General features: G+C 41.5%; 1 protein-coding gene and 1 long non-coding RNA gene across 3 annotated transcripts in view; one reads left to right on the top strand and one right to left on the bottom strand.

Moving 5' to 3' along the window:
* LOC116555137 overlaps positions 1-20,629 on the bottom strand; it is a 45,426-nt gene extending 24,797 nt beyond the window's left edge. Inside the window, exons 1-2 of one of the 2 annotated variants that reach the window (XR_004270397.1) lie at positions 20,473-20,629; positions 20,014-20,176 (exon numbers count right to left, since the gene is read on the bottom strand). This is a non-coding gene — a long non-coding RNA (uncharacterized LOC116555137). Of the gene's footprint in view, positions 1-19,604; positions 20,177-20,472 lie in introns of those variants that run through there. The other variant, XR_004270396.1, reaches the window with a different exon arrangement.
* A 113-nt stretch (positions 20,630-20,742) lies between these two features.
* CAT (catalase) overlaps positions 20,743-21,283 on the top strand; it is a 35,007-nt gene continuing 34,466 nt past the window's right edge. Inside the window, exon 1 of the mRNA XM_032283597.1 lies at positions 20,743-20,928. Coding sequence (XP_032139488.1) covers positions 20,863-20,928 — 66 coding nt within the window. The 5' untranslated portion in view covers positions 20,743-20,862. The remainder of the gene's footprint in view (positions 20,929-21,283) is intronic.

The following is a 21,283-nucleotide window of genomic DNA, read 5'->3' as shown; positions in this document are numbered from 1 at the left end:
AACAATAAGGTGGAGTTGTATATATTAATAATAGGCTGGGTGTGGTGGCTTACACCTGTAATCCAAGCACTTTGGGAGGTTGAGGCGGGTGGATCATCTGAGGTCAGGAGTTCGAGACCAGCCTGGCCAACATATAGTAAAACCCTACTAAAAAATACAAAATTAGCCAGGCATGGTGGCACATGCCTGTAGTCCCAGCTACTTGGGAAGCTGAGGCAGGAGAATTGCTTGAACCCAGGGAGCAGAGGTTGTAGTGAGCCAAGATTGCAACACTGTACTCCAGCATGGGTGACAGAGTAAGACTCTGTTCTCAAAATAATAATAATAATAATAATAATAATACATAGATAAATAAACAGACATAAGATATTTTTGAGTGAAATTAGCTAGTTTGCAGAACAGTAAGGGCCACATGATGGGGGGGGACAGAGAGAGAGGAGTTTGGGGATGTGAGTGGGTAATAAGAAGTTTTTGTACATTTATATTTTGTTGTATTCTATTTTACAAGAAGCATATTTACCTATAAAAATAAAAGTAAATAAAAAGATCCTTGGTTAAAAAACACATTTACTTATAACTCTTAAAGTTCAAAGAAATTAGAAGAGTTCCTCCTCCTTCAGTTTGTTACATAGCAGGTCTTCTCACCACATTGGAATCCTGGGACACAGGTTACAGGGATGCTGCCCAGCAAGTGGACATCAGCTATTCTGTTAATCTTGGGAATGGCTTTCCAACATGAGAGATGCGCCCTTTGAATGGTGTAATTGCTAAGTTTATTGGAGAGGCTGCTTTCTTCATCTTCTTTTGGAACCACTTAATTGAAGAATGATTTATTCAATTGATGTATAAATCCCTTTTCTCTTATCTGGGGAAACTGCCTTCTCAAAACAGGGCCAGTGGTCATCTTTCAGGAAGATTTGAGGCTTGCCCTCATTCTTAGCCTATTCACAGGGCCCTAGGTCTAACAGCCAGTATATGACAGTCCCATAGCCTATAATATCATGAAATCCACAGTTCTTACCCCCAGATGTCTCATAGATGTGTGATTAGGGACCTATTTCAACTGCCACTGCAATCCCTAACACACAGAATCTAGAGAAATGACACTTGAAGTCTGACTACCTAGATTCTTTAGAACAAAACACCCATATAATTTTCAGATTTTTCTTCATGTGACCATTGTAGCAATCTGAAAATCTGGACATGTTTTTACCTCTCTTTTAAGAACACTTCTCATGTTTGCCTTCCTTTTCTTATCTCAAGGGCTGCTGTTTTCTCTTGTGATTTCCCCTGTACTTCTTCCTGATTGCTAGTTTCTTTATTCAGCTCTTGTGAATTTGTTTTTCACCTCTTTGGATTCCACTGCCAGTATTTGGCAGTTCGATTACTTTCACCTCTTTATTTTTGTTTTCGGAAGAGTCTACTTATAAGAATCATGGCTATTAGACCAGAGTGCCTCTGGGTTTTCTATTTCCTCTATTTGGTGATGTTTGATAAAGATGTCATTTCAGATATCTTACTTTATGGGCTACTCCGTAAACAGCTGTGGGAATTGGAGTTATGGCAGGCTTTTAAGAGATGTCAACACTGCAATGACATGGAGGCAGCTCCTAAGAAAAAAATGCTTTCTTAAAAGCTTCTCCTTGGGGAATTTCTGTTGCTATCTACCCCAGCTAAAGAAGGCCTAGGGTAAACATCCATGAAATACTGTAGAATGCATAGGATATCATGTAGCCATTAAAAACCTTCATGGAGATTTTTATTTATCAACATGGAAAGATGTTTATGACATATTAAGTGAGAAGCACAAGTCATATAGTATGTATATATGTAATATTTGTAAATAATATGTATGACCTCATTTTTATTTAAAGCCTTCTATATTTAAGTGCATAAATATTCATAGATAAAACTAGAAGATTATACATCAAATTGTGAAAAATATTAGCAATGGTTATCTTGGGATGGCAAAATTTGGGGGTGATTTCGGGGTGTTGAATTTACACGATTTTCTCTATTTTCTAAAGCACTTGAAGTGACTACATATAGCTTTATAAAAACCAGCATATTAATATCATTTCAATTTTTTTTAAAAGGGGCTTTTGGTAGGTTAAGAAATTTTTCTTTTAAAGATTTCATTTCTTTTGAAAAAAATTATCTGAAAGTATCATTTCTCCACACTTTAGCACTTAGCTAACACATGAGCAGACTTTTGTTTTGTTTTGTTTTGTTTTTTTTGAGATGGAGTCTTGCTCTGTCACCCAGACTGGAGTGCAGCGGCATGATCTCAACTCACTGCAACCTCCACCTCCTGGGTTCAAGTGATTCTCCTGTCTCAGCTTCCCAAGTAGCTGGGACTACAGGAGTGTGCCACCATGCCTGGCTAATTTTCGTATTTTTAGTAGAGACGGGGTTTCACCATATTGGTCAGGTTGGTTTTGAATTCCTGACCTTAGGTGATCCACCCTCCTCAGTCTCCCAAAATGCTGGGATTACAGGTGTGAACCACTGGGCCTGGCCTGAGCAGATTTTAAGGTTAAAAATTGTGAGTATTCCGAGGCAGATGGATTACCTGAGGTTAGGAGTTCAAGACCAGCCTGACCAATATGGAGAAACCCCGTCTCTACGAAAAATACAAAATTAGAAGGGAGTGGTGGCACATGTCTGTAATCTCAGCTACTCGGGAGGCAGAGGCTGCGGTGAGCTGAGATCATGCCATGGCACTCCAGCCTGGGCAACAAGGGTGAAACTCTGTCTCAAAAAAAAAAAAAATCGTGAGTATTCTATGAATTTTATTGATGCACACGTATAGACAATTGCAGTAAGTTTTAAGTACAGCTTGCCTTCCTCAGGTTGTGTAATGAAGGTCCTCCTCAGAGATAAGGGGGCAGGTGAGATGGGCAGATTCAGCCTGGAGCCAACATGCAGAGCTGTCACCCAGAAATGGCCTGAGGGAAGGCAGTGCACCCTCCTAGGCAGGCTTGGTTCCATCCAAGGAAATGGAGATGTGTGAATTTCCCTTGAGGGCCTGGTAGGGCACTCAAGGTGGAAGAAAAATCTGCCCTAGCACTTTTTCATAGGACAGAAGTATGCTCCACTGTTCCCACCTTGACTCCAGAGACACAGTCAACGGCGGTGGCAGTTGTGGCAACTATGGTGGTAGGGTAACCAACTATCCTGATTTGCTAGGGACTGACTTTCCCCATTTTACCACTGAAAGTCCCACATCCCAGGAAACCCCTCTGTCCCAGGCAAACCAGGATGGTTGGTCTCCCTGTACTGTGGGCACATCAATAGTGATTGGGAGAGGTACCTCACTGGGGCAGCAACAGCTTGTAGACGCAATGGCAACTAAATGACAGGAGGCAACAGTTGCCATGGTGACAATGGTGTGGTGCTAGGAGAGATGCCAGGATGTGGTGGTGCCCCTGGCAGTAGAAACCTGGACTCCAAGTGAAGAGTCGAGCTGACAGCTCTGGCAAGAATGGCTTTTCAGGCCAGGCACGGTGGCTCATGCCTGTAATCCTAGCACTTTGGATGGCCAAAGTGGGTGGATCACCTGAGGTCAGGAGTTCGAGACCAGCCTGGCCAACATGGTGAAGCCCTGTCTCCACTAAAAATATAAAAATTAGCTGGGCATGGAGGTGGTTGCCTGTAGTCCCAGCTACACAGGATGCTGAGACAGGAGAATCGCTTGAACCCAGGAGGTGGAGGTTGCAGCAAGCCAAGATGGCATCACTGCACTCCAGCCTAGGTGACAGAGCGAGACTCCATCTAAAAAAAAAAAGGGCTTTTCAGTTTCAGTTTTCCCAGTGCTGTTGTAACTAGAGAATCCAAAGCATTGGGACAGAGGTAGAGACCGGTAGTGGTGGCTGGGACTCCAGGAATTACATCCACAGAGGCCTCGTATCTCTTAATGATCCTTGAGGACTCACATCCCTTCAATTGTCCTTGCCTCACACTAGGGATGGGAAGCATTAGCTGGTACTTTCCAAACTCTACCCTTCTTTATATAGCGTTTAGGGGCTGGAGTCATCTTTAGCTTTCTACACACATCATCCTTTATTTTTTTTGTTCACATTCCTCTTTTTTTTTTTTTTAAAAAAAAAAAGATCTTTGATTAAAGACCTAAATCTAAGATCTGAAGCCATAAAAATTCTAGAAGAAAACCTTGGGAAACTCTTCTGGACATTGGCCTATGTAAAGAATTTACGACTACAACCCCAAAAGCAAATGCAACAAAAGCGAAAAAGCTTCTGCACAGTAGAAAAAAAAAATCATCAGAGTAAACATACAATCCACAGAATGGGAGAAAATAGTTGCAAACCACGCATCCAACAAAGGGTTTATATCCAGAATCGACATGGAATTCAAACAAATCAGCAAGAAAAAAGCAAATGATCCCATCAAAAACTGACGAAAGGACATGAATAGACATTTCTCAAAAGAAGATATACAAATGGTCAACAAACGTATTTTTTAAAAGCTCAACATTAGTAATCATCAGGGGAATGCAAATTAAAACTACAATGAGATATCACCTACCCCAGCCAGAATGGCTATTATTAAAAAGTTAAAAAACAATAGATGTTGGTATGGATATGATGAAAAAGGAATGCTTACATGCTACTGGTGGGAATGTAAGTTAATACAACATCTACTGAAAACAGTATGGAAGTTTCTTGAAGAACTAAAGTAGATCAACCATTCAATCTGGCAATCTCCCTACTGACTATTACTCAAAGGAAAAGAAGTCATTATACAAAAAAGATATGAACATGTATATGTTTACTGCAGCACAATTTACAATTGCAAAGATACGGAATCAACCTAAATGTCTGTCAGCTGATGAATGGATAAAGAAAATGTGGTATATATACACCATGGAATGCTACTCAGCCATAAAAAAGAGCAAATGTCTTCTGCACCAAATTGGATGAAACTGGAGGCCATTATTCTAAGTGAAGTAACTCAAGAATGGAAAACCAAATACCACATGTTCCCACTTATAAGTGGGAGCTAAGCTATGTGTATGCAATGATATGCAAAGTGGTATAATGAACATTTGAGACTCAGAAGGGGGAGGGTGGAAGTGGAGTAAGGGATGAAAAACTGCTTATTGGATACAAAGAATCGAACTCAGGTGATGGATACACTAAACTTCACCTCTATACAATTCATCCGTGTAACCAAAAACCACTTGTACTTCTAAAGCTATTGAAAAAAAATATATATATATGTAAAGATCTTCAGTGTTTAAAAAAAATCAAGTTTAAAAAAAAAACTTGCCAGACAATGGAACATATTTTAGAGAAAAAAAATGATTGAGTAGTTTCGCTGAGGGGGGAAAAACCAGGGCCACAAATTAAGGATTGAAAACTAGCACTGTGGACAGGGAGGAAAGAGTCCACAGGCCGGTCTGTGGGTAAAAACAAGTCCTATGGTTCATTAGTTAATAAACAGTTTTCAGTTAGATTCTTTGAGGGTCTGGGATACCTGAATCACTCAAAAGGTATGGTCCTAACCAGCCACAGCAGGTTAGAGCCGGTTATGATGAAACACAGTGCTCAGTTTTACTGTTTCCTTAGTTAAGTGTTGCTCTAGAAATACTTCCTTTTATATTTACAATCGAAAGCTGAATTTGCTAATTGAGCGCAAAGGTTTCTTATAGCCAGGCCTCCCTCCCTCCACCTCTGGATAAATGGGCTTCTACGGAAGCTGCTATTTTTTGTTTGTTTGTTGTTTTTGAGACAGGGTCTCACTCTGTCACCCAGGCTGCAGTGTAGTGCCACAATCACAGCTCATGGCAGCCTAAGCCTCCCAGGTTCAAGCAATCCTCCCACCTTAGCCTCCGGAGTAAATGGGACTACAGGCATGTGCAATGATGCCCAGCTAAGTTTTTACATTTTTTTTTTTTAGAGACGGGGTCTCACTATGTTGCCCAGGCTGGTCTCAGACTCCTAGGCTCAAGTGATCCTCTGGCTTCAGCCTCCCAAAGTGTTGAGATTACAGGAGTGAGTCACTGCACCTGGCCTGAAGCTGTTTTAATCCATGCCTTATCCACTATTCTTTGGATTTTACAAATTCCCTCCCTTTATTTCAGACAAATTGTACTTTCCGCAGAATTTCAAAGCTGAGATCTAGTCTAGATCAATCTGTGTTTTCTGTAACACCTTTGTTTCTTCTTTTTTTTAACTGATGAAGGCAGACTCTCTAATCTCAATGCACCCTTATCTCTTTAGTTTCCTTCTAGGCCTTCCTTCACAACCAGGTCCCCAAGTGAAACCTGTCCTTAGCCCATCTGTGCCATCTGGGGCTCTCTCAGGGAGATATTAGTTTTGCACTCTGGGTCATTGTTTCTTTTAGGTGCATAATAGTATAAAATGAAAGCACGTCTGCATTTAATTATGATTCCGTCTTCCTGGCTCCACGTTCACAAATTTTTAAGCCTTTGGAGAGACGGAATATTTGCTACAAACATTGGCTGCAGTGACGATGTTGTCATCTGCTTTTGATTTCCTAGACGTAGCCGTAAACAGATGCAAAGTGTGGCTAAATGTTTGGGAAGGAGTGTTTGGACCACCTGACAGGGTGTAGATAGGACTCTCCACATGTCTGCAGTCATCATTTTGTCCATTTTATTTTTTAGTTTTTATCTTTAAAAATATGCCTCCTCACTTCTTTTTCTTCTTACACTGGCACAAAACAAATAGAACTTTGACTTTGGTTTCACAATGTATGTGGTGGAGTTCATAGACTTTGTGTTTCATAATACATAAACTTTTGACCATTACAAATAATTTTTTTTTCATCTTTAGGTCACAGAGCTTTCGTGTTCATGTGTTTGAGAGGGGCAGAGAGTAATTACAGGAGGGAATATGATGTAAGTAGGCATGTGTCTTTTCTGCTACAAACCACACACCTCCTCTGTCTCCAGCCAATGCGATGCTTTTGACCATAAACTTATGTTGAGTCTGTCCATGTAGCCTAGGGTCAGCAACTGCTGAATCATTCTTCCAACTATGATGCTCTCTGGAGGGTTCATTATGGCACTCAAGAGTTTTAATGACTGGCTCTTGTGGCATCTTTTGTTAGTCATGGACTTCAGCTGCTCCAGATCCTTTCCAACAGACCCTTTCTAATATCCTACTTTCCCTTGCTCGAGATTTACTTTAGGGTTAGTACTGAGAACCCTCAAATAACAGAAGCTCAGATGTTTGAGGAATGCAAGTTGTTATAAGATAGGGCGCTTTCTTGCTCTTAATTAACTTCAGACATCAAGACTTGTGTTGTTAGGGTTCTTGCCAGCAGAACAATATACAGAATAATGTAAACATAACAGTGCGATCCTACAGCAAGAGATGGCGTGTTCCAAACACCACTAAATGTAGTCATAAAATCAGGGCCTATTTTGAAAATTGTGACTGATATTTATTAAACTAATATTAACCAATGATACAGTAATAAAAAAAGTCGGAAATGATGTTCATTGTCAAGTAATTCCTTCTCTCAGGATAATAAAAGGCAAGCTTAGAGTACTTTTTGTCAGATGACCTCAGGGTTTTATAAGTATTAACACATTAAATTTCATAATGTATAAGGGTTAAGAAAATAATCTGGCCATTTCTCTGTGTAGCCTGTCTGGTTAACTGTTTATATATTCCTACTTTTTAACTTATTTATTTATTGAGACAAGATCTTGCTGTCTTGCCCAGGTTGGAGTGCAGTGAGCTATCATCAGTGGACTGGTCAACCTCCTGGGCTCAACTGATCCTCCCACTTCAACCTCCCCAGTAGCTGGCACTACAGGTGTGCACCACAATGCCCCGCTATTTTAAATTTTTTTTGCAAAGATGGGGTCTCACTACATTGCCCAGGCTGGTCTCAAACTCCTGGGATTAAGAGATCCTCCTGCCTCAGCCTTCCAGAGGTCTGAACTTACAGGTGTAAGTCACCACCCCAAGCCATCCATCTGTCTTTCTTTTCTTCTTTCTTCCTTCCTTTCTTTTTCTTCCTTCCTTCCTCTCTCTCTTCTTTCTTTCCTTCCTTCCTCCCTCCCTCCCTCCTTCCCTTCCCTTTCTTTTTTCTTTTTTCTTTGTTTTTGAGACAGAGTCTTGCTCTGTCACCCAAGCTGGGGTGCAGTGGTACGATCTTGGCTCACTGCAACCTCTGCCTCCTGGGTTCAAGAGATTCTCTTGCCTCAGCCTCCTGAGTAGCTGGGATTACAGGCACACACCAATGCGCCTGGCTAATTTTTTGTATTTTTAGTAGACACGGGGTTTTGCCACGTTGGCCAGGCTGGTCCTGAACTCCTGAGCTCAGGCAATCCACCTGCCTTCGCCTCCCAATGTGTTAGGGTTACAGGTGTGAGCCACCGTGCCTGGCCCCAAGCTGTATTTCTATCTTTAATCTGTTTATCTTCTCTGTGTCTCAATTTGTTCCTACAAAAAGTCACTGGGTCCAAGGCAAAACTGTGGTGTAGGTGAAGTTTGAATTTGATGGCTTCCACCTCTTCCTCATCTTCAGGAATGAAGGGGGCCCTCAGGTTGGGGTGAAGAATGAATGTAGGGGTCCTCAGGTTGGGGTGAAGAGAAGTGAGAGGACCCGATTCTGGCTCTCAGCTACTGAATAACTTGTAATGAAGGTGCTACCTGAGATGCTTATGTATGACCCCTCCTAGGAATATATGTATATTTATTTATTAATTTTTACTTTGATATAACATTAAGTTGCAGAAAGTTACAAATATAGTATAAATAACTCCAGTTTACCCTTTACCCAGATTTTGCCCTGGTTTTAGTTTGTCATTCACTTACTCTCTTTATTTACATGTGTATATGAATATATATGATATATATATTTTTTGGTCCATTTCAGAGTAAGTTGCAGACACCATGCCTCTTTACCAGTAAATACTTCAACATGTATTTTCTAGGGCAGAAAAGAAATCTCTGATGTAAGAGATTACATAATTGCAGTCTAATGATCAAAACAAGGAAATTTAACATTGATACAATATTCTTATTTATATTGTTTATGACCCATATTAAATTTCATAAATTGTCTCCATAATGTTTTTTAAGCCTTTTCTGCCTGTTCTAAGACCCAATCCAGGAACACTCTTTATACTTAGTTGGCGTGTCTCTTTAGTCTTCTTTAAACTGGAACAGTTCTTTAGTCCTTAACTTTCATGATCTTGATATTTTGAAAAAGCCAGTTGTTGTAGATTGTTTTCCAGTTGGAGTTTGTCTCGTGTTTCCTTGCGGTTGGATTCAATGTATGCGTTTTTGATAGGAATGCCACAGAAGTGATGTAGAGTCTTTCCTGGTGTTCATGAAGGGGGTGATATATCTTTTTTTTTTTTTTTTTTTTGAGATGGAGTTTCACTCTTGTTGCCCAGGCTGGAGTACAATGGCACAGTCTCGGCTCACTGCAACTTCCACCTCCCGGGTTCAAGTGATTCTCCTGCCTCAGCTTCCCGAGTAGCAGGGATTACAGGCACATGCCACCACGCCCAGATAATTTTGTATTTTTAGTAGAGACGGAGTTTCTCCATGTTGATCAGGCTGGTCTTGAACTCCTCGCCTCAGGTGATCTGCCCCACCTTGGCCTCCCAAAGTGCTGGGATTATAGGCATAAGCCACTGTGCCCAGCAATATATCTATTTTTTAAAACTCATTTTGAAAATATGGGAAGGTACTCAAGTCCTAAAGGAAAACATATTTAAAAATGAAATGGAAGGGTATGTGCATTTGAGCCAGGGATCTGATCAAATTCTCTCTCAGACCCCTCAAGGCAAATCATTGTTTACTCTGCTTAACGTAATATGGTTTGTCCTGGTATTAGCTCATCTATTCATTCACTTGTTTGCTCAATCATTTAGTCAAATGTCAATTGAACACCTCCTGAGTGCCAGAATAATGTTGCAGGTGCTGAGAATAAGCAGAAAATACAAAAACAGAAACAAAACCCACCAATCCTCACGGGTTTCTATTCTAGTAGGAAAAATACAATAAACAAATGAAATCAGTTATATGGTATGTTAAAAGGGAAAAGTGTCATGGAGAAAACATTAAGCAGGGAAGGCATGACAGGAAGTGCCAGAAAACGCTATAAGGTTAAATGAGGTGGTCAAGGAAGGTCTTCCTGAGAGGACAGCGTGGTAAACCACAGGCCCCCAAGCTGAGCCATGTGACTTCTGGCTACTTTTGAGGACGCAGAGTTTAAAAGGGCATTAAGAGAAACACAATACAAATTCTAATATTGTGTCGTCTATCATTTAACCAATCAGTAAGTCGTTTCACATATCAGGGGCCAGCCAGACAAGAGAAAGGCAACAGTGCTTGTTATTCATTGATATTCTAATACTGGGTGGGATGGGATTGGAAAAAATGGAACCCCAGTACAAAGCTTCAGAGAATTAAGCTAGTGCTTGCTACTTAGCTCAGCTAGTGCTTGCTACTTTGTTTGTCCATTATGACAAAGATAGGATAAGGGACAAAAATGTGGAGGGCTAGCAGGAATCATCTGGGCAAATTTTGAACTGCCAGCAGAAAGGAAGCTATCCAATAAACATATAATGCCTGTGTTGTACATTGTAGTCTTACGATTTTATACTTTAAGAAGTAAATAGTTTGTTTATGTTGCTTACAGAGCTACCACTGCTTTCCCCAGGTCTGGCTCGAGGATAGGAAAATCCTCTGCCAACGTCATGTGCAAGAAGGACGTTCATCTTGCCTCCAAATCCAATATTAAAAGGGATTACAGGCTCATACCTATAATCCCAGCACTTTGGGAGGCTGAGGTGGGCGGATCACTTGAGGCCAGGAGTTCGAGACCAGCTTGGCCAACATGATGAACCGTCGTCTCTTATGAAAATGCAAAAAAATAAGCCGGACATGGTGTTATGCTCCTGTGGTCCCAGCTACTGCAGAGGCTAGACAGGAGAATCACTTAAACACGAGAGGTGGAGGTTGCAGTGAGCCAAGATGGCGCCACTGCACTCCAGCACTCCAGCTTGGGTGACAGAGTGAGATTCTTATCTGAAAAAAAAAAAAAGTATGAATGGTAGAACAGAAAATATCATATGATAAGAAGAAACAAGAATCATGTGAAAATAGATTGCTTATGGGAGATGAATGTGTGAAGAACAGCCTTAATTTCATGTATGGGGCCCCGCCAGGAGCTAAAAAAGGAAACAGAAGAAAAAGAAAACAGGAGAGAATGAAGACAAATTTAAACGGCAAACAGAAGCCCCACAAGAAAAATATGCCAAAGATGACGTAAACATATAAATTCAGCCCTTTGGTATGCAGGTTAGAAATGTGAACTGCATTAAGTGTGACAAATGGGGTCATGTCAACGCAGACTGAGAATGTCCTTTGGTCTTTCAGAAATCAATGCAAGTTCAGTTCCCACTGAAGACACAGATGGGCACTAGACGTGATTTGTTCGTTTCAGAATTTACATAGAGTATAAAGAAATAAAATAACATCATTTCTCTCCCTCTGTCTTTTTTTTTTTTGAGACAAAGTCTCACTCTGTCACTAGGCTGGAGTGCAGTGGTGCAATCTCGGCTCACTGCAGCCTCTGCCTCCAGGGTTCAAGTAGTTCTTGTGCCTCAGCATCCTGAGTAGCTGGGACTACAGGCATGCACCAACATGCCCAGCTAATTTTTTTTTGTATTTTTAGTAGACATGAGGTTTCACTATGTTGGCCAGGATGGTCTCAATCTCTTCACCTTGTGATCTGCTAGCCTCAGCCTCCCAAAGTGTTGGGATTACAGGCATGAGCCACTGCACCTGGCGTGTTTCTCTCTTTTTTTTTTCCAAAGGAAAAAGATTTAATATAAAGATTCAAGATTCGCATCATGACAAATGATACAAATTTGTGAAATATCCTTTTCTCTTCCTTTTTGTAGATGGTTTTACCACGTTGCCCAGGATGGCCTCAAGCTCCTGGACTCAAGGGATCTACCTGCCTGGCCACGTTTCTCTTTATTCTCTCAGTTAAAAAAAAAAAATAAAGAAGTAAATAGATTTTAATTTTCAGATTGCCTGGAGTAATTGCTTCTGACATTTGGCACAAGAAGGAGACTTTTGCTTCATGTCACCATGTCTCAGAACTGAATCTGTCTATGTCCACATATCCTGGAACAGAAGCTACATATAGGATGATACTGGTCAACAGATCCTCTTGCTTGGTGGAAAATGAATCTTTCAATGGACTTGTTTAGCTAAGTCTCTGCCTGCCTTTTGCTGTCTGGAAGGAGAGGCAGTTAGAGATCTTCCTCCTCCTCCTTATCTTTGCTGCTAAGCAAGCTGCCTCTTCCCCGGCACTCTCATTCCTGCTTTTGGCTGTTCCTCAAACCCATGTGGCTCTCTAGACCTGTCATGCTCTTGTGTTACAAATCCATAGCCACTTCCCTTTTTTTTTTCTTTTGAGATGAAGTTTCACTCTTGCTGCCCAGGCTGGAGTGCAATGGTGTGATCTCGGCTCACTACAACCTCTGCCTCCTGGGTTCGAGCAATTCTCCCTCAGCCTCCCGAGTGCTGGGATTACAGGCATGCACCACCATGCCCAGCTAATTTTTTGCATTTTTAGTAGAGATGGGGTTTCACTATTTTTGCCAGGATAATCTTGATCTCTTGACCTCATGAACTGCCTGCCTCAGCCTCCCAAAGTGCTAGGATTACAGGCATGAGCCACCATGCCCAGCCAACATCCCACTTTTTATCTTTTAAATCCTGGGAAGAATTATCTCTTAAAGACTGGGAAGAATGTCATTTTCCTGTGGTTCCTCTCAATTATGTGGGTACAAAACATGGATGTCACAATTGGTTTACGCAGGATGCATCCCATAACACTGGGTCTTCAGGTCGGCAGAAGGTGGTGCAATGCTGGAATTGAATTCGAAGACTGTAGTACACTCACTCCTGGTCTTCTTGTATTCCTGCCCACTTTGTCACAGGCAGAACAGTGTAGGAGTGAAGCTGTGCTCTCCAGAGCCACACTGCTTGGTTTGAATCCTGGCCCCATTGTGAACTATCTGGGTGACTTCGGGAGGTTACTTAACCTGTCTGTACCTTAGTGTCCTCAGATGTAAAGTGAAGGTGGTAAGAGTTCATTTCCCCTTGTAAGCTTGTTAGGACTAGATGGGTTAATATTGGAAAATCCTTTAGTGCAGAGCCTAGACATAGTAAGAGCAATATTGTTTGTTGATTAAACAAAATTTGTTTTGAGAGTATGGTTTGTGGGATAGAAAGGTTTGGTTTAGGGTAGCGATTGGTCCTTGTTCATCATAATGTGACCTCGGAGCCAAACTGCAGTGTCCAGAGGCAGCCTCTTAACTACAGCACATCCCACAAGGATGGGTATAATAGAATATCCTACAACAAAGTTCACTGAATTTTCTGAACAGTGTTGCAACTCACACAAGAGCCACATGGCACAGCAGAATAAATGGAAATACTAATAATCAGAAAATACAGATAACTAACTCATATGGTTCATGTAATCTTCCCTAATCCTCCAACAACCCTTGGAGGTTGGTGTGGCCCATGCTGCTGATCAAACACTGATATTCATTTTCCCTTTCTTTGACAATAGAATGCCTGAGTTTTGCCAAGCACATGGTCACCCAGCCAATGACAACATCTCCCAGTTTCCTGTGTAGCTAGGCATGGCCATGTGACTAAACTCTGGTCAATGAAATGTGAGTAGGAATAAAGTGTGCTGTTTTCATGTTGTGCCCTAAAAAGGAAAGGACATGGGCTCCCTTTGCTCCTTTGTCCCCCTTCCCACTGGCTGGCATGCAATTATGGTCAAGTGAGCTGCTGCTGCTACCTTGGACTCAGAGATGGAAGCAGAGTATTGAGGATGGCAGAGTTGCCTAACTAGCCCTGTACCATTTAGGTCTGAGATGCTTTATTGTGAGAGAAATAAGCTTCGATCTTGTTTAAGCTATTTTGTTGTTTTTTGGGGGGGCTGTTTTTGTTATAGCAGATTAGATGATACCTAATAAAGAAGGTGTTACTATCTCCATTTTACAAAAGCAAAATGGTAGCCTAGAAAAATTGAGTGACTTGCCCAAGGTCACATAGTTTGTAAATGTCTATGGTGGGATTTGACACGTAGTGCTTGGGTGCTACCTCTGGGGCTGTTAACCATATACCATGCTATTTTGCTTCTTGAGCCCTGCTAGGTAATGATCTGGGTTTATGGGAAAGAAAGGGAGAAGAGAGACGTCTGTTCCACTCTCCCTGGTTGACCATTCCTAACTATGATCCATGGTTCCACCCAAACACATATATTTTATAACTATTCATTTCTCCACAGATGCATAATTATGTGCTCTCAGTCCATAACAAATGTGCTGATTGTCTATGAGGTTTGACTTTTTTTTTTTATATTGTCAGAGTGCAAGAACCCATGTCTCGTTATTGCAAACAGACTTAAACCCAGGGTCAAACCCAGGTGCAACGTTTAACAGCATACACAAGGGAGGCATGCAAAATACCTCTAAGACAGCAGCACTGGAAAATAACTTCAGTCCAAGCATGTCAATCCCAGTAGTTAAACCTGACCAATTGATGCACGCCTTGCAGGAGCTCAGCGGCAAGGAGGGAATGTGAGTGAGCCACAGTAGCTTAGTGGAGAGGCTGCTAAGCTGCAGAGGCCAGTGGACCTGCACAAACTTGAAAAAGGCTCAACACCAGTTATAAATATTTGCTTGCTACCGAGTCCTACTCAAGCCATTGCCATACCAACATTAATGAAGTCAGACTTTTAAGGAAAAGTGGTAACAATCTGTTTCAATTTTTGCGGTAGCAGGGTGGATCATATAATGCTCACTCCTGACACCACACCTAACACCTATTCATTTATTTCAGCTTCACTCAAAGCCTCCAGGACCTAGCAGGTTCAGGTTAGGTGACCTTCTTAGGTGTTCCCCTCTCTCAGCACTTTTTCCCTGTGTTATTGCCTCATTATTTGTCTATGTCCACCTTCTTCCCTGCTATACTCCCAGAGCCCAGCAGGCAGGGGGCCCAGGACTCAGCAGACATTCAGTAGATTGGATGATTGGATGAGTCCCATGGTGTGGTGGTTGTGGCTGAACATAACATAAGAAGCCTTCTCTATCAGAAGAATGTGAAGAAATATGCAATTGATAAACATCTAGAATCCAGATACTCACCTGTCTTGAAAACTGCACTTCCAATCCACACTCTTAGTGCCAGTGAGAGTATAAACTAGCTCGAGTATTGCCGAAAAAAATTGACAATAGGTCACAAGACCCTTAAAACGTTCAAATGATTCGAACCAAAAATAACCTCTGAAAATAGGCCCTGAGGAAATAAATACAAATGTAGAGGAAGGATGTCATTGTACTGTTATAGAAGAAAACAATTTAAATGTTCTTAGTAAAAGGGTATGTAAATAAAGGAATATCCTTTGATTGCAAATTATGCAGCCGTAGGAGAAAAATATCATCTTCTGGAAGAAGATTTAATGACCTGCAAAGAATTTTTCTGATAATGTTAGGTGGAAAAAGCAGGATATAAGATTATATATTCTGCAGGATCCATTGTAAAACTCTCTCTTTCCTCTCTCTCTCTCTCTCACACACACACACACACATACACGCTCCTTTACATACATATAAGAGAGAAAATATTGGTAAAAATGTTATCTATTTATAATCATCTTTGAATGATTGTTTGATATTTTATCCTGCATTTTCCAAGCCTCCATTAGTAGGTATAAAAAGAAAGGAAAAAACAGATTTCCAATTCTTGTTTCTATTTTTTTTTTTAAATCGTTGTTGTTTTGAGATGGAATCTCACTCTGTCACCAGGGCTGGAGTGCAGTGGTATGACCCCGGCTCACTGCAACCTCTGCCTTTTGGGTTCAAGTGATTCTCCTGCCTCAGCCTCATGAGTAGCTGGGACTACAGGTGCGTGCTACCACATCTGGCTAATTTTTGTATTTTCAGTAGAGACAGGGTTTCGCCATGTTGGTCAGGCTGGTCTTGAACTCCTGACCTCAAGTGCTCCACTTGCCTTGGCCTCCCAAAGTGCTGGGATTACAGGCGTGAGCCACCAGGCCTGGCCTATGTTTCATTTTTTGCAAACCCCAGATCAGTAGCACGGCACGTAAGGTGGAGGGGGAAAAAGGCACATCCATGTTCTTCCCCTCAGAATAGCTCATGTTATGGGCATCACCAGACACCAGGGACGTCTAGGCTGCCTCCTCCCAAGTAAGTAACTATTCATACTAAAGTGGGAAAGATACGGTGCAGCAAAATAGGCAGAGCACGGGGTATGTGTTGCTACTGGATATAACACTACTGTTACTTTGTAAAGCAAATTCCACCTTCTTCTCTTGCCTGCTCAAGCCTGTTCCACAGTGAGTAGGAGTCATGAAGCTGTGGTAATGTTTACTCTCTTCTCTTAAAGCCAACTGCCAATACTGAATTGTAACTCTCTTTTTTTTCCTGTTGTGTTCTTTTTTCCTCCTTTTTGCCTAACTCTGAATTTGCCTCACAAGGCCACTGTGAAGACGATGAAACTGAAATTTGCAGAACATTCTCAGCCACACCAAGGATGGGTGGAATCAGAACAGAATAATTTCCCCTTGTGCTGTTTTGTATGCCTGTCATCCAATAAAACATAACATTCGTTCTCTCCATTCTTTTCTTGCAATACTAATGAAATAAAATTTGTCTATAAAGATTCCTAGTTGAGTACTCAAATGTTGTTCTTGAACATTTGTTATATGGTCTACTTTGTAAGCCTGGTTTCAAATTTGGTGATATCAGGATTAATAACAGTATGTATTGTGCCAGTACATTTTATTTCATTAAGTTCTGAAAATCAGAGAACAGCATTTTTTAAATAACAATTTTACTCATATCAATAAAAATGCCCATGAATTCATATGGCTAAAATGTTAAAACCTAGAACCTAATTTATTTACTTAACCAATCACTTGCAATTACCTTTAGGTAGTCAAACAGGTTTGGTTTCAAGTATTTTTAAACTATGGCTGATTTTTAGAAGCGTTTTCATTTAAACTATGATTAAAGTATAGTCATAAAGCCAATAAAACTTCCACCTAATATGTGACTTTTTTTTAATTTTTAATTTTTTTGAGATGGAGTCTCACTTTGTCATACAGGCTGGAGTACAGTGGTATAATCTTGGCTCACTGCAACCTCTGCTTCTCAAGTTCAAGAGATTCTCCTGCCTCAGCCTCCTGAGTAGTTGGGACTACAGGCACACACCACCATGCCCAGCTAATTTTTGTATTTTGGGTAGAGACAGGGTTTTGCATGTTGGCCAGGCTGGTCTTGAACTCCTGGCCACAAGTGATCCTCCCACTTTGGCCTCTCAAAGTGTTGGGATTACAGGCATGAGCCACCATGACCAGCCTCCTATGTAACATTATAACTTTATTGTCAGCGCCCATAGCCGAGATAATTCTAAGCAAAAAGAACAAAGCTGGAGGCATCACGCTACCTGACTTCAAACTATACTATGAGGTTACAGTAATCAAAACAGCATGGTAGTGGTATCAAAACAGAGATATAGACCAATGGAACAGAACAGAGGCCTCAGAGGCAATGCCAAACATCTATAGCCAACTGATCTTTCACAAAGTTGACAAAAACAAGCAATGGGGAAAAGATTCCTTGTTTAATAAATGTTGCTGGGAAAACTGGCTAGCCATGTGCAGAAAGCAGAAACTGGACCCCTTTCTGACACCTTACACTAAAATTAACTCCAGATGGATTAAAGACTTAAACTTAAGGCTTAACACCATAAAAACCCTAGAAGAAAACCTAGGCAAAACCATTCAGGACATAGGCATAGGCAAGGACTTCATGACTAAAACACCAAAAGCATTGGCAACAAAAGTCAAAATAGACAAATGGGATCTAATTAAACTCCAGAGCTTCTGCACAGCAAAAGAAACAATCATTAGAGTGAACCGACAACCAACAGAATGGGAAAAAAATTTTGCAATCTACCCATCTGACCAAGGGCTAATATCCAGAATCTACAAAGAACTAAAACAGATTTACAAGAAAAAAAGCAAACAAACCCATTCAAAAGTGGGCAAAGGACATGAACAGGCACTTTTCAAAAGAAGACATTTATGAGGCCAACAAACATATGAAAAAATGCTCATCACTGGTCATTAGAGAAATGCAAATCAAAACCACATTGAGATATCATCTCACACCAGTTTGAATGGCGATCATTAAAAAATCTGGAGACAACAGATGCTGGAGAGGATGTGGAGAAACAGGAACACTTTTACACTGTTGGTGGGAGGTAAATTAGTTCAACCATTGTGGAAGACAGTGTGGCGATTCCTCAAGGATCTAGAAATAGAAATTCCATTTGACCCAGCAATCCCATTACTGGGTATATATCCAAAGGATTATTAAATCATTCTATTATAAAGACACATGCACAAGTATATTCATTGTGGCACTGTTTACAATAGCAAAGACCTGCAACCAACCCAAATGCCCATCAATGATAGAGTGGACAGGGAAGATGTGGCACATACACACCATGGAATACTATGCAGCCATAAAAAATGATAAGCTTGTGTCCTTTGTAGGGACATGGATGAATCTGGAAGCTATCATTCTCAGCAAACCGACACAAGAAGAGAAAAACAAATACTGCATGTTCTCATTCACAGGCAGGTGTTGAACAATGAGAACAGATGGACACAGGGTGGGGAGCATCACACACTGGGGTCTGTTGGTGGGGAATGGGGGGGAACAGCTGGGGGTGGGGAGGCTGGGGAGGGATAACATGAAGAGAAATGCCAGATGTAGGTGACGGGGGGATGGAGGCAGCAAACCACATTGCCGTGTATGTACCTATGCAACAATCCTGCATGTTTTGCACATGTACCCCAGAACCTAAAGTGCAATAAAATATATATATATATATATATATATATATATAATTTATTGTCATTACTTGTAAGCCTGCCCTTTATTTTAAAATACAAGATATGATAAGATCAGAAACCAATCTTGTTTCTCCATTTCTTTCTCTGGAAATAATTCCTTAGGAGTCCAAACCCATAGTAACAAAAACACAGGAAAAAAACCATACATGCTGAACAGTGTTTATATAATGAACAAAGGTTAATATAACCCCAGGTCTCTTTTTATTTATCTTGTTGATATTTGTGTTGGTTAGTTAAGAAGATGATTTGTTTGATTCTTTCAACATTTGTTTATTCAACAAACTGTGGGATTTGGAGATCAGCAGCTGAGGCTAGATAGAATCCCAGTTGTATCCCTTAATAACTGTATAACTTTGGGCAAGTTATTTAACCTCCCTATACCTGTGTTTCCTAATTTGAAAAATGAAGATAATATTAGTATCTAACTCATAGAGCTGTTGGGAGGTTTAACTATGCAAATACATGAAAAACTTATACCAGTCCCTGGTATATAGTAAGTGCTCAATAAATTATAAACGGGAGGATTCCGACCCACATGGAGTTTACAGTCTTGGCAGTATAGATCTTGTAGGTAGAAAAAGACACCAAATCACACAGCTAACAGCGTCTTTACAATTGTTTTAAGTTTAACATAGGAAAAGTATAGGGTGCTAAAGATCAATTTGTGGCTTTCTTTTCCAATGAACTGCAAAAATTCCACTTTTATGCCCAAGATTCTTATCATACTGTTGTAAGATCAAGAACAATATGTGAAGTTTCCACTTTTATATATCCACCCATTATATGTAGTTGTACTGGAAAAAAATCAAAAGCTGATAACTTATATAGTATTTATATATATCAAGGTGCTTAAAGATAAATCCTAGTACCTGAGGAGGTGTAGAAATCATTCAAACTATTTGATTACAATGACAAACTAGTCAGTGACTTTTTAAATATTGTACTAAATATTACTAAGTATTTTACTCTTCAACATAGCTTTTTAAAGACACAGAGATTTTCAAAATTTCTGCTCACCTGGGAGTAAAATTTGGGGAAGCAGGTTTCTCCAGTGTTTAAAGAAGCCAATTTGGCACAGTGTACAGGAGTTGAATACATTTTTCCCATCACAAGGGAATACATTTTTCCCATCTCTCAGTTAAGTTGTTTTTCTCTGGTAACAGAGGAAATCAACGCCCATCTGTAAGGAGATAAACGTTTCAGAGTGTTTTTATATTTAAATAATTAGTATACTAGAGTAGTAAGTGATAATCCACAAATAAGAAGAGCTAAGAGAGAGAAAGAAAAGTATCCATCCATTGGTTGCAAATAATACTTATATTGGGGTATGGCAAAATTTAATTCTGCACAGAGGAATTTAACCCAGAATTGCTGACTTTTTAAGAGCTGAGAAAGCAGTTACACAGTGCAAGGCCCCACCCAGCAGGGTCTAAGTATTCCCTCTGTAAAACTGGCAGGTCACCAACGGCCGCGTACCGAGGCTGCAGGAGGGATGACGATAACCAGGATCCCCACCCTGGGTTCGGCTATCGTGGGCACCCGGGGTCGGCTGGGCGAGGCTCTTCAACAGCCGGGCCAGCGCAGGGCCCCTCTTTTCCGCACCTTCCCGAGTCTCTCCACGTCCCCGGGCACCGCCTCCCTAGGGGGAAACCTACTCCTCGCCCATTGGGTTTCCAATCCCGGCCCGCCTAGCACCGAGCGGCCAATCAGGAGGTAGCCTTCCCGAGGGGGCGGGATGAGGGGCGGTGCTGTTTGGCGGAGCCTAAAGTCGCCGCGGCCGCTGGGCAGCAGGCTCATTTGCCTTCCTAGGGTGGAGACTCACCAGCCGAGGCCGCCTGCAGCGTTCTGCACCGCCAACCGCACGCCATGGCTGACAGCCGGGATCCCGCCAGTGACCAGATGAAGCACTGGAAGGAGCAGCGGGCCGCGCAGGTACACCCTGAGCTCCCCGAGCGGGCCCGAGGGTCCGCGTAGAAAGTGGGAGCGTTGGCGAGTAACGGCCCGACTTCCCCCGGGGCGGTGCTTGGAGGGACTGTATCGCGTCTCGGGGGGCGGGAGGGTCCCCTTGGGTGCAGAAGGACTGTTACATTAGCGGGAGCAGCGGAGGGGAGTCCGAGGCGTGGGGCCTGGGGCGCGGGCCTGGAGGACTTGTTGTCCGCAACAGGCTCGGGTGGTTGCTTCAGAATTTTGCTCTTTTGCCAACTGGGACAGAGGTCGCAGCTTGAGGACAGAATGAGGGCTCATGGGGAAAGAGGCAGAGAGCTGCAGCTGCAAGGAAGGCCGTCAG

Source organism: Sapajus apella, unplaced genomic scaffold (assembly GCF_009761245.1).
Source record: "Sapajus apella isolate SASKATOON/1434 unplaced genomic scaffold, GSC_monkey_1.0 scaffold14, whole genome shotgun sequence".
NCBI lineage: Eukaryota > Metazoa > Chordata > Mammalia > Primates > Cebidae > Sapajus > Sapajus apella.
The sequence above is the reverse complement of the archived record's forward strand: the minus strand, read 5'-3'. Positions and strand labels throughout refer to the sequence as shown.